This window comes from Citrus sinensis, chromosome 5 (assembly GCF_022201045.2).
Source record: "Citrus sinensis cultivar Valencia sweet orange chromosome 5, DVS_A1.0, whole genome shotgun sequence".
NCBI classification, from domain to species: domain Eukaryota; kingdom Viridiplantae; phylum Streptophyta; class Magnoliopsida; order Sapindales; family Rutaceae; genus Citrus; species Citrus sinensis.
This window is the reverse complement of record NC_068560.1, coordinates 28320252-28334615: the sequence shown is the minus strand read 5'-3', so window position 1 is coordinate 28334615 and position 14364 is coordinate 28320252. Positions and strand designations below refer to the sequence as shown.

Genomic DNA, 14364 nt, shown 5'->3' with positions numbered 1-14364 from the left:
AAAAGATCAAGTGCTTGAGGACAGATAATGGTGGAGAGTATACAGATGGCGAGTTTGTTGCTTTCTGTAAGCAAGAATGTATTCAGAGGCAGTTCACGGTAGCATACACTCCTCAACAAAATGGAGTGGCAGAGCGGATGAACAGAACTCTTACAGAACGGATAAGAGCTATATTGAGGACTGCTGGGCTACCAAATTCATTCTGGGCAGAAGCGGCCAAAACTGCCTGTTATATAGTAAATCGGTCGCCATCTACAGCAATTGGGCTGAAGACAGCGATGGAGATGTGGACTGGAAAGCCAGTTGATTATTCTTACCTACATGCATTTGGATGTCCTGTGTACGTGATATACAATGCCCAAGAAAGAACAAAGCTGGATCCAAAATCTAGAAGATGTATCTTCTTGGGGTATGCTGATGGAGTAAAGGGGTATCGTCTGTGGGACCCCACTGCCCACAAGATCATCATCAGCATAGATGTTATCTTTATAGAAGATCAACTGCAAAGGAGAGATGAGGATGATAGCAGGGTAAAAGAAAAGTCAGAGACTATACCGGTATATGTGAAAAATAATCCAGAAGATTCAGATTCTTCTGAAGCAGCACTAGAGCACGAAGAACAAGAACCAGTCGAGTCCGAGGCTCAAGAAGTTCGTCGGTCAACTCGTGAGAGACGACCGCCAACGTGGCACTCGGAGTATGTCACAGAGATCAACGTTGCATACTGTCTTCTAACAGAGGATGGAGAGCCTTCAACTTTTCATGAAGCTTTAAACAGCTCAGATGTTGCTTTGTGGATGACAGTAATGCAGGAAGAAATTGAAGCTCTACACAAGAACAAGACATGGGAACTTGTACCACTACCACGTGGAAGAAAAGCCATTGGAAACAAATGGGTCTACAAGATCAAGCGTGATGGCAATGACCAAGTGGAGCGGTATCGTGCGAGATTGGTGGTGAAAGGATATGCTCAGAAAGAAGGCATTGACTTCAACGAGATATTTTCGCCAGTGGTTTGACTCACAACAGTCAGAATAGTCTTGGCAATGTGTGCCACATTTGACCTACATCTAGAGCAGTTAGATGTGAAAACTGCATTTCTTCATGGAGAACTTGAAGAAGAAATATATATTCTCCAACCAGAAGGTTTTGCAGAAACAGGAAATGAGAACTTGGTTTGCAGGTTGAACAAATCTCTATACGGTCTCAAACAGGCGCCGAGGTGTTGGTATAAGAGATTTGATTCCTTCATTATGAGCCTTGGATACAACAGACTCAGTTCAGACCATTGTGCATATTACAAGAGGTTTGATGATAATGATTTCATCATTTTGCTGTTGTATGTGGATGACATGTTAGTAGAAGGTTCCAACAAAGATCAAATCCAAGAATTGAAGGCACAGTTGGCTAGGGAGTTTGAAATGAATGACTTGGGACCATCAAACAAGATTCTAGGGATGCAAATTCACCGAGACGGAAATAACATGAAGATTTGGCTTTCGCAGAAGAATTATTTGAAGAAAATCTTGCGGCGCTTCAACATGCAAGATTGTAAGTCAATTTCTACCCCACTTCCTGTTAATTTCAAATTATCCTCAAGTATGTGTCCTAGCAATGAAGCAGAGAGGAAGGAGATGTCTCGAGTACCGTATGCATCAGCAGTGGGAAGTTTGATGTTCGCTATGATATGTACTAGACCGGACATTGCACAAGCAGTGGGAGCAGTCAGTCGATACATGGCGAATCCTGGTGGAGAGCATTGAATATCTGTGAAGAGGATTCTAAGATACATCAGAGGAACCTCAGATGTTGCATTATGTTATGGAGGATCAGAGTTTACTGTCAGAGGCTATGTGGATTCAGTTTTTGCAGGAGATCTTGATAAAAGAAAATCCACTACTGGTTATGTGTTTACACTTGCGGGAGCAGCTGTAAGCTGGGTTTCGAAACTGCAGACCGTTGTGGCTTTATCTACAACAGAAGCAGAATACATGGCGGCTACACAAGCTTGCAAGAAAGCTATTTGGATACAAAGGTTATTGGAGGAGCTCGGGCACAAACAACAAAAAATTTCTGTGTTTTGTGACGGTCAGAGTGTCTTGCACATTGCAAGGAATCCAGCCTTTCATTCCAGGACAAAGCACGTAGGAGTTCAGTATCACTTCGTTCAAGAAGTAGTGGAAGATGGAAGTGTCGATTTACAGAAAATCCATACGAAGGAGAACCTAGCAGATGTTTTGACCAAGCCGATAAATGCTGACAAGTTTATCTGGAGTAGATCCTCTTGTTGCCTAGCAGAAACATAGGCAACATGATTATGGCGAAGCAGAAAGGATGGTGTGGAGATTGATTGATTCTCAATCAAATCTCCAAGTGGGAGAATGTTAAAGTCTTGGTTGGGAGGTGCCGCCCAAAGAAAGAAACAAAAGAGAAAGAAGAAAAAATGGGCTGGCCGAAATGCTTGAAAAGGAAAATGGAAAAAGAAGCAGTTTGAAGAAGAAAATGAGGAACACGGTTTTGAAAATGAGGAACACGGTTTTGACAAGAAAAAAATTATTATTAATTTAATAGCCATTTTTTGGCTATAAAAGGGAGAGCTCCCCATTTCATTTGGCATCCAATTTTTGTAGAGAAAGTTGAGAGTTGAGAGAAGTAATTCTTGCAAGAGCAAAGAATTTTGTGTGCTTAGTGATTTGAGAGTTTGGGTGTATTGGGGTTTTGGGTAGTGAGCTAAAATACTACAATACTTGTAACTCCTTTTCACTAGTATAATATTTCCTTCTGTCTTCGCCCGTGGATGTAGGCTAAAAGCTGAACCACGTAATTTTCTGGTGTCCTCTATTGTGCTTGTTCTTTATTTTCTTCCAATTTTATTTTAGCTGCGTGTCTGCTTCACCCACCAAATTCCTAACAAAATTAAGAGGAAAGAATTGCAAAATTGGAGAAAGCAACTCACAGTGGTGAAACAATAACCCTAAATTCAAAATTTTAGAATATCATTGGCAACAATCTCACCAACATTTTCAAGATAGCACCTAGAAAATTTGAACTGACTTGACAGCGGAGGCAGTGTCACCACAATAACCCTGCATCTGACGGTGAACGAACACAGAGGCAATGTCGGCAGAGATGACAGCAGCTGTTTTGCGGAAGTGAATCGGCTCAAGAATGGCAGAGATTGACAGCGGCGGCAGAAAAAGGAAGCAAATCGGCTCAAGGATGGCTAGACTCAGCGCCGAAGCAGTTCAATCGATTTGACAGCGGTAGCGGCATTGGCGTTTGATAGCTTAGGTAGGGTTAGGGCTGGTGTGTGTGACTGAGTGAGTCGTTGTGATTGTAATTCGTGAAAATTGAAGAAGAAGATAAGGAATGTGAGTGGTTAGGGATTGCGCGTTACCTTTATTCCTTTTATCGGCTTTTTTTTTTAAGGCAAATAACATATAACGACGGTTATTGTAAAACGGTCATGAAATGTATTAAAAACGATTCTTTATATTTGATGACGGTTATTAAACACCATCATTAAAAATATTGTGGCTTTTTAATGACGGTTATATATATAAACTGTCATTAACTATAAAATTTTACTTTTAATGATGGTTTTGGAAATTGGTGACAAGTGTACCTTGTTATATAAGATAACAAGAGCATAATTTGACAACTTAGAAGTACATTTTAATCTTAATAAAAAAAATGAAGTGCATTTAATAAATCTACCCACGCGCATCAAATGCGCGTGAAAATAAAATACCAACACATAAGAAGACAATTTGACAACGCTCAACGTGCTGCCATGCAATCTTTTCATTTCAATTCGATTCTTTGGATATAAACAAAATGTCGACTCAAAACAAATGGCTGCAGCTTCATCGTCATCTTCACCACCTGCTTCCAACAAACCCACAAATTTCAGTCAAAAGCTCTTCATGATCTCTCTTCTTCTCCTCTCATTCTCGCTTTTCCTCGTCGTTTTGTCATTCAAACCTAAACAACAACACTTAAATTCCTTAGGAATTGCTTTCTTTAGCAAGCAGAGCACAAAAGACCAGAAACTTGTATTGAAATAAAACTTGAATTGAATTGAAGTTTGTTTACAGACCATCGTCTATTTATACATAAGGAAACAAAAGTGACAGCTAGCTAAAAATAACAAATTCAGATAAAACAAAATAATCCAGCAATCATTAGCCAATGATATGATACTTCCAGAATCTTCATCCATTTATTCCATGTGCTGGTATTTCTCTGTGTAGCGGTTTTGCCACCTCATTGAATTTGCATCAGCTGGTAAATAGGTGTAGCTTAGGTGGCATGCCAATGTGTCACTGAGCTCAGCTGATGACTTGTCATGGTCATGGCTGCTATCTTCAACAACAACCCCATTTGGCTTACGAGCCAAATAATAAATATAATACTAACTACTTATTACACAGACCCAAATGGCTCGATATTATCGGAAGACACATCATGGATCAAAAAACTAAGTTGGTTTAGTAAACATAAACGATGATAATGATGATTATAATAGCGTACGTGGCGACATGCATGTTGAAACTGTTCACGTACGTTTCGACCATGTGGGGGAGGATAAAAAGTGGGAAGACTTTTTCCCGGAGTGGATTGATGAAGATCACAAGTGGGGCCCACCGGCGTGCCCGGATATACCCATGCCGGTGCAGGATTATCGGTATCTCGACGTGATAGTGGCTAGGGTTCCCTGCCGAGGAGACGGAGATGGAGGTGGAGGGATGAGGGATGTGTTTAGGTTGCAAGTGAATCTCGTGGTGGCGAATCTAGCGGTGGAGAGTGGGTTGGTGAAACCTGATGTTGATCGGGCGGTGTACGTTGTCTTTGTGGGTTCTTGTGGGGCCATGGTGGAGATGTTCAGGTGTGATGATCTTGTCTGCTTAGTATTTTTAGTATAGTTACCATGCTTGTCATATTTCTTAATTATTTACGAAGTAGTATTTAAGCTCTAATTGTTTTTTTTTTTTCCTACTTTAATGGTCGCTTATATAGGCGAATTTATGGTGAGAACGAAAATATTATGATTTTTATCAATATGTTTTGGAGTTTATTCTAGAGGATAGAGTCTTAAATTTTAATGAAAGCTTGTTGCATATAAAAAAATATAAAATGTTCACAAGAAATGGATGCAGGAGATTTTATTTAAGTTTTCTTCGGAAATTTGAGGTGTTCCGAAGGAAAAAAAAAAGGTTAGTGGGTGATTTATCTGGTCATGGTGGGTCATTGATTTACTGCTTTCTTTAGTTTCAAGTTTTAGTAAATTATTCGTTCAGCATTAATAAATGAGACAAATCCAAATGAATGAAGATTTGATAATCGCTGATGGTGATTGAGCCATCATTGTGCAAGTTTGAAGATTTGATGTTGAAATCCTTTAAGGTTTCGTCGTACAATGGGGGCGACCAGGGGTTTCTTAATGAAGTGTTCACATGGTGGCATAGGTTGCCTAAGAGAATAAACCATTTGAAGGTGTTTTCAAAGCAAGACGATAAGGAACATCAAGTGGGTGATGGTCTTTATGCAATTCATTATCTGGGGTTAAAGCCATGGATGTGTTACAAGGACTATGATTGCAATTGGGACATGGTGAGTCGCCATATATTTGCCAGTGATTGAGCTCATAAGAAATGGTGGCAAGTTTATGACGCAATGCCTAAGAAATTGCAACAGTACTGTGCATTAACAAAGCATATGGATAAAAGGGTTAAGAAATGGAGAAGAATTGCTGAGAATGCAAGTCTGGCTAATGGGCACTGGAAGATTAAGCCGAAAGATCCTAGGCAATATCATATTGTTGATAACAAATGAAGGGCGATCGAAATTTTTAAATTTTTTTAATATAGCAGCATTTATTTATGTTGTTTGTTCTGATCAAGAAAACTGGAAGCAAAGAAATACAACAATACAAGATTGAGTAGCAAAATTTCATAATTGTCTGGTTTGGTAACTTGAAAAGTTCAGGACACGGACAACAAAATCAGGCTATCAAATTTCTTGCAAAATGCATTACACATTAATTTGAGGACCAGTTTCGTATTTGTTTCCACTAACAAATATTTGATTTCCCACTACTTCTACAATTGGTTTCTCGGGATTTAATAGATGAACTAAACTAAGGTACTGTTTGTTTTTTTTATCTGAAATCTGAATTTAACTTTTTTTTTTCAGACAATTGTTTATTTTAGGTTTTTTTTAACTTATCACTTATTTTCAAACAATTTTATCTGAATTTAAAAAGTAGAAAAAGTTCACTTTTATTTGAAGTAATAAGTTTAAATGAAAAATTTTAATTTCAAATCTCAAAAATACCCTTAACAATTCATTTATTTCCAATTTTATGTATAAACCTAATATTTTTGTATTATTTATGAAGTTATTTTTTTAATTGCTTTAAATTTTTATTCACATGATAACATTAGATAAACTGAAATCTTGAACAAATCATATTATGTTCATTGTGATGAATCAGAAATAAAATAACAATGTTGACTTTGTAATAAAATTTGAATATGCGTTCAATGTATTGTCTAATGCTCAAACTTGGTGCTTGTGAACAATGAAATATTGTGACAACTTCATTCTTTTTTTATGCCTTCGATGAAGATTCATTTTTCTGGATTGATCTCTCAAGAACTGATGAAAGAATCGACAAAACACGAGGAGTTGATAAACTTTTTTTACCTGGAAAATCAACTAAATCTAGTGATGAATAAGTTTCTGATTCAACTAGTTTGCCATTGCGTACCATAGCTGGGGAAGAAATTAAAAAAAAAGGAAAAAAAAATTATCAAGAACTGTTCAGTCTATTTGCGGAGAATATTGTTGGGTTTGAGTCTCTAAACAGAAATATTCATGCTAAAGAATTTAATGTAACTATATCTTGCTGCACAGGCTCACCTCTAACAAGTTATTAAATATATACTCTTCCGTAAACATTCGCATTAAAATTGTAGATTTAGAGTTTTGAAAAACATGAAGTTCTGCAGGATAGAATGATTCATGATTATCAACTTTCACTTCATCATTTTCTTTTTGAGATAAAGTCGCCGATGGAATAAATCCAAATACTTATCTTAGAAAAAAAATTAAGAACTCTATTCCTCGTGGGCCAGTTGCGTACAATCGTTTAAGCTTATAGGAGATGAGAGCAGGCTGAGCAGCAAATTAAACAGAAGTATTAGGTATATATGCTCTAGCACAGAAATAAATGAATTGATTACTAGAACAGAGTGAAAGGCCCACCATATTCTATTTATACTTTCTTTTTGTTGCGTATCACATGACCCATCCGAAACTTGGAGTTAAAAGGCAATAGTTTAGGAGGAACTAGTTCCAAGCCTAAGCGAAACGGCGCTTATTCTTTCAAGCCTGATGGGGTCTTTGCAAATCTTGCAATATGTTGAGCGTAATAATGTTGGTATCATGAATGGTGGCCATATTCTTTCCACATTGGTTTAATTGGAAAGCGATCGCTCAATTGAATTGATGATGATGAGGTAAAAGACCAACTCGAGTAGCGATATAATGAAAAATACGTTAAATAAAGGAAAAGAGAGAGATTACAAAATCGAAACAGTATAAAGATTTCAGGCAAATCGATATATACTTAAACAATTGACTTTAAGGAAGCTCCGTTTGATATTTCACTTATTAGATTCTTTTTTATTTTTCTTACTGCTTTTAGATAAAGCTTAATGATAAAATCGAAGGAAAAGAGGAAAAAATATTACATATATATACAGCTCTTATCAACTCAAAACTTGTAGATTGTTCTTTAAAACAAAAGAAAAAGAATTGGAAATTAGAGGAAAATAAAAATTTTAAATTTTATTCTAAAACAAATATTTTGTAAGATTGGTGATGGAGGTTCCAAGAGGTAAGGTTCGAAGGTAATGAACCAATGACGCTAAAGTAAGAGGATAGCTAAAGTCTTTTATATAAGAATAAGAGATCAGTTGGCTGGGTATTACAGGTGTAATTATGCCATACGTCACGTGCAACATGTGGTCCCATGAGATGACTTAGTAAAGTAGCATGCGTTACTAATGAGGTTGCTGGTAGATGTTGTCAAGCCAATTAGGTGTTTCCTTGAATAACAAAAAAGCTAGTGCTTAAAGAAAGTTTGAGAGGCTTGTGAGAATTGAACTAGACCTCGAGAGGAAAAATGTGAGAGCTCATGTAACTTGTAGAATAATAGAGTTTTCTTGCCAACATGAGGTTTTATGATATCTTAGTAGTATAAGGATAAATTATTAGTTGGTAAAGAGAGAGTAGTAGCACGAGGTCTGATGCATTTGCACGAGGATAACAAATAACTTTTAGGAAGTGAAATTCTTCTAAAAATTATTCACATTTCGAATGACATTATTAGTATTACATTTATTAATGAGATCACCTTTGATATTTATATCTTTATGAGTAATACTACATTTATATAGTTGAGACACATAGTTATATTTTTACGCATGTGACATTTTTAAGGAATATATTTTAAGCCTTTTTAATTTATAAAATGTGGATTATTGACATAGTGACACTCAATATGTTAAAAACTGTCCACTTTTCAAATACTAAAATAATGTGTTCTTTTAGATCAACTTTGATAATGCAATGACGAGTAGCGCAAACCAAAAACGGATTATTCCCTAAGTCGTTGCTAAAAGTAATATAATTTTTTAATCATATATAAAGAGAAAATTTTCAATAAAAATTCCTGCACTTTGATAAAATATGAGAATCCTTACCAGATAGTGATTATGTACACATACACCCACACACATATGGACACAAGTGCGTACATGAAATGCGAACGCTTAAGTCTAAAAATAATTTTTATGCGAAGTGCATTTGACAAGTTATTTTGACACCAATCAAGCAATCATCCGTCATAACTAAGGATGATGAGTATGGCCTAGGATTTGATTTTCTATTTCTTTTTTTAGCCAAAAAGATAAAATGCACAGTTCCAAACACTACAAGAAAAAGTGCCTACTATGACAGGCAAAAACTGTCATAATAGGGGGTGGATGACGGTTGTTCATACCGTCATTGTAACCACCGTCAAGAATTGATGACAAAACAATAACATTCATAATCTGTGATAGATATTACCAGTCACATAATTGTCATAACTTTATTTAGAGGAGAATATAATAAATTTGAATTTGGCTTTTTTTTTTTAAATGTGCGCGCCATATTTTGAATTTTTGGCGGGAAAATTAAATTTGGCGCGAAATGCAAATTATAATTAAATGAATTTTTTCAATTAAATCAAAATTTTCAATTATAATTAATAAAAAATGGGTATTTTGTTTGCACCATGAAATTATTATCATTTTAATAACAATCCTGCAATTGATTTATTAGAAATTAATATTTCATAAATTAGCTAATTAATTAGATTATTAAAATTAATATTGCAATTAAAAATTCACTGACAAAGAAATTTAAATGGATAACATTGACTAAGATTTCATAATTGTCAGCAAACATAATTTAATCAAATTCCAGAGTGACAAGTCCAACATAAATAGAAGAAGAGTATTGTAACAACCTAAAAACTAAATTCCAGCAACATGTACAACACAAATGAACCATGATCAGTTAAATTCCAGTAGCATAAGGAAGCCAACAACAGAGTCATTTCTACCAACATGAACAAAGGCAACAACATAGTTCATTTCTAGCAACATTTCTAGCAACACTTCCAGCAACACAAGAGGAGCCAAAAATACTGATCAGACAAGGCCAGCAGTTCCCAAACGTGAAAATCCAACCTAAGAACAACCGAAATGTGTAAAATTGCATCAATATCCAGGAGCTATTTTCCAAACAAAGAAAAACACTAGCCAACTCTAGCAGTACCCACCATCTTCATCATAATCCAACATAAAAGTATAATAAGCTAGATAACTGCCCAAGTAAAATATAGGTAGTAAATTAATTTATTTCATCAATGAACTCACAATAACAACATAATAGGTAAGGGTTACCTCACATAACAGTAAGTACTCCAGAAAAATGATTTGCCCACTCAATACAAACTTCATCTAATTCAGCATCGGAATATGTTGTCTTTCCGTTGAACTAGTTATGAAAAATAAATATTATGTAGTGAAACTTTGAAATAGGACATGTTCTTATGAAGCAAATTATGATCAAGGAACTCACATTGTTCATTAGTAAAGAGAAGTCATTAATTAAGTCTTTCATGAATCTCATAATGTAAAATCCACACACGACTGAACTTGCTGGTTGCTGTGGGACCTGTTCACAATCAGCAATTGCACAGTTCATTATAATAACAATTAAGCATGGTAATATATAATTATAGTTAAGGTAATAGTTCATACCTTTACAAATCTGACCATCTTATTATAATTCCATTTCTCCGTACCCTCTTGTGCTATAAACATTGTCATAGAGTTGTATACAAAAAAAAAAATGTAACAAAGTATCTGTAAACTATGTAAGAGTAATTTTATATTGACAATGGTAATAAAAAAAATTGAACATACACTTTAATGAGCTCTTTTAAATCATCATCAGGATCTCCCCCATAAGAATCGAGATAATAAACTTCTTTTTTCAACACATCAAAGCTGACCAGCACCCAATGATAACTATAATAAAAGAAAGAACATTAAGGTAGCAATTTCAGTAAATTAAGGCAAGAAAAGAAATTAATGTGAGTTGAAAAGTATTAAATGAGCATACTAGGGATTATAAGGCATAAAGATGAATTGTCCCTTCTTCGCTTTTTTCAATCGATCACAAACTCCACGTGCCCTAAGGTCAAATGATGCAGTAGGATTACGTTATTCGCCTAGTGAAACCAGACCTGGATGAACGAATCCAAATGGTTTCACTCCTCTTTTCCCAGGGAGAATGGAAGCATATAACATCCTGATAAACAATAGACAAACAATGTTAAAGTCCATTGATTGGGACTCCCATAAAAAGTACACATAAAACTAAAATGATTATGAATCACTTACGCAATTTAGACTTCGATTACATTTACTCCTATAGCATCCATTGACAGAACTGCATTGCAATCATGCCTTCCAATATGAGCTCTAATCCCTTCCAATTTGAAAACACCATCATCCAGTAGATATGGAATCCATTCTTGGTCTGACATCTTAGCTTCACACATTGTGCCAAACAATTGCAGCAACAGAATCTTGTTTCGTTGTACCTCCCGTGCATGCCTTGTGTTCCTCCTTGCTGGCAAAGGCTTCACTGCAACTTTTTTGCCCCCGTCCTTGGTCTGTTTTACAGCATCTGTATGTCCTATCTCTATTATATCATTATGTTGTTCTGCTGATTCAAAGTTCAAATGTTTTTTTGTGCCTTGATGTTTAGGGTTGCCATTTTTTTCCCTGTAACAAATCATCAGGCATCTCCACTGGGATTTCAGTTGGGTTCAATCTTGGACTCTTTCTTGCAATAACAGAGAGTTTTTTGGCAGGTGTATCCTTATTTTTGTTTGTTATGTATGTCTCTTTCTTAGAGTTTACTATTGGCTGGTTCATACCAACTGTGTTTTTAGGTGTCCTTTGCTTCTTCTTATTTTTCAAATGATCAGGCTGCTACAAACATAATTGTTCAGTGTGATTGGCATAAATAGTTTCTAAATATTCTAAATTTATCTTACAAAGTAGTTAACAGTATCAAATGACACTCTAGAAACAACATATGTATAAATAGTAAACATACAGCAAACTAAATCCACAAACAACAAGTAAGAAGAGTAACTACAACAACCCTTATCCAGCAACAAACTAAATCTAGAAATAATAAGTAAAAATAGTAAACAAACTGACCTTTGGTGTTTTAGCAACTGCTTCAGCTTGAACGGACTTTATACCATCATCTCCAACAGCACTATTGTTTTCACCAGGCACACGAGGGTAGCTGGAACTTGCTATATCTGAATGACGAGGTGTTTTTTTCAGTTCATTTCTCATTTCTTCCAACTGCCGGTTAATTGATTCCATCCATAGACGGTCCTCTCTTTGCCAGTCTCTATCAGCAGGCCTCTGGCAAGTTTGAAAATACAGAGACGGGGTTACAAACTTGCCCACTCCTTGCATATGACCACATTTTGGAGCTTTTCCCAAAGATTGTGGGAGAATATCATTTTTTTTTTTGGATGACCGCATCTTTCCTTTCTTAGCTTCCATCCCTAGTTTATCCTACCACACAAATGAATTAAGTAAGCTAATGTTATCAAAGTATAAGTAATCACAACTAGAACTACAGTAGTAAGCAAAATATTTCTAATGATTTTTTTAATAACTGGTTCAACATCGGGGTGGTATCCTCCATTTTTCATTTGTCGAGCTCTCTTCCAAAGAACACTCATGTCCACTTCTTCTTCAGTAAGGCTTGTTTCTGAGCACTGTAAAAACATTAATAAAAAATTAAAATGTTAGTAACAATCATTATTTGCATTAACCAAACAACAGTAAAATGTAAGCAACTAACTCACAGTACATACCACTTCTTGCATTAACCCAACGTAACCTTTTCTACTTAGGCGATGATTAAACTTGTTTTGTGCCCGCCTAAGTTTATTCACACCACTAACTTTCTGCTTAAAACAACCAAGCAAACAATGGATAAACAAATAAGGAAAAATGTTATAAGCATTGATATATTATTAACACTTGAATTAGACACACTCACTTGAAATTTTTCAGATAGTCTTTCCTTCACAAACTTAATCCAACTTTCCTTATCAATCCTGCTGTACCGTGCTGGTGGCTTGAAAAGCCTTTTACGATCATTAACAAATGGTAAAACATAGTTCCTCATTAGAGTGTACTTAAAGTTCCGAAATGCAGCTCTGATGGCTTGTAGTACTTGCTTCCTACTTCGAGGATGAACCACGAAGCACACCTTCAAGTTTCATTCTCAAAATGTGAGATTTTTCAGATTTTTCCAGCAATAATAAAACTAGAGTAATCGTCTTAAGGAAATTATTTTATACCTTAACAGACTCCCATAGACGCTCCTTCGTATCATCTAGAACTCTACGCCAATCATTGTAGAAGATTGGAATTGATGTACGAGCCAAAACACCAATATACACCAACTGGAACACCAAGGTTGTTGTATTTAACCACAAACCTTCCACTTTTTTTCCTCTTTTTGTTTTGTTCTGACCCAACAGTGCCACATATGCTTCGCTTACTGCTCTCAGGTTCATCCTCGTTCCCATCTCCAAACTCATCAAGATCAAGGACATGATCGGCCGGGGGCGTTTCAGGATCATATCTTTCGCGAAGAAATCTCAGGGACATTTTTTCCCTTATCCATGATGAATATCACAACTGCAGAACAAAATCAAATAATGAGAATACATTACCATATAAAAACTGCCAAAAAATACAAAATAAAATAATAACAAATAACATAAAATACTTCTTGTATTAACCTTAACATATATCATTTTGAGAAAGACTCAAAAAACAGCTCATGCAAACAAACACAGAAACGATATTCAAGGTTCAATCCAAATTCCCTCTTTGTTGTCTCGGGCGTACATTGCAACATCATCGTCAATAGAGTTTATGTTATCAGCACTTGGAAATTAAGTAGTCAACGAAGGGAATTCCACTGCATCTTCACTTCTTTGTGTGGGTTTACCTTTTTCTAGGCATTTGACATACAACTGACCACTTCTTATCAAGCTGATCAAGTACATAAAAAACTTGGCTGGCTTGAAAAGCTAAAATAAATGGATCAGATTTATGGCCCATTCGTTGCAAGTCTACCAAAGTAAATATGAGTCTATCCTTTATAACACCACCTCTGGTATGTACCCAGTCACACTTCATTATTGGAATTCTAGAGATAACATAATCTAGATCCCAAATCTCTCTAATCACTCCATAGTATGAGATGTTAGAAGTGACAAGATTTTTATCTTTTGGACTTGCGACTGAAATTGTTTGTGCAACCAATGACACTCCACTATTTTGAGTAACTCTATTTAAGTCTCGATCTCTTGTAACAAAGTGAAAACCATTTATGTCATAACCAATATGTTAGAAAACATAAGGACGAGGCCCTTGGGATAACCAACAGATTGTTTGAGTAACAACGTGACCATTCTCTATTAACATATTTACCTATTATTAATCGACATGAATATAATGTTAAACAAGCACAAACCGAAACAAAAAGGAAAAATGAATTAATTAAACTAATGTTATCAAAACCTTATCTGTTAGCCAATCTGCAAATGTTCGGTTGTGTTCATCTTGCAACCACTTCTCATCTTTTCGTGGATGGCAAAGTTGTAACCAATCCTCATGTTCTCTAAAA

The 14364-nt window shown here is 35.7% G+C and overlaps 1 protein-coding gene across 1 annotated transcript; it reads left to right on the top strand.

The window, feature by feature from the left end:
• The first annotated feature begins 4541 nt into the window (after nt 1-4541).
• Nucleotides 4542-5940, top strand: LOC127902423 (putative UDP-glucuronate:xylan alpha-glucuronosyltransferase 5). The gene is made up of 2 exons (XM_052441328.1): nt 4542-4888; nt 5469-5940. The coding sequence occupies exons 1-2, from the start codon at nt 4542-4544 to the stop codon at nt 5641-5643; spliced, it is 522 nt and encodes a 173-aa protein (XP_052297288.1). The 3' UTR covers nt 5644-5940.
• Nucleotides 5941-14364: the final 8424 nt, after the last annotated feature.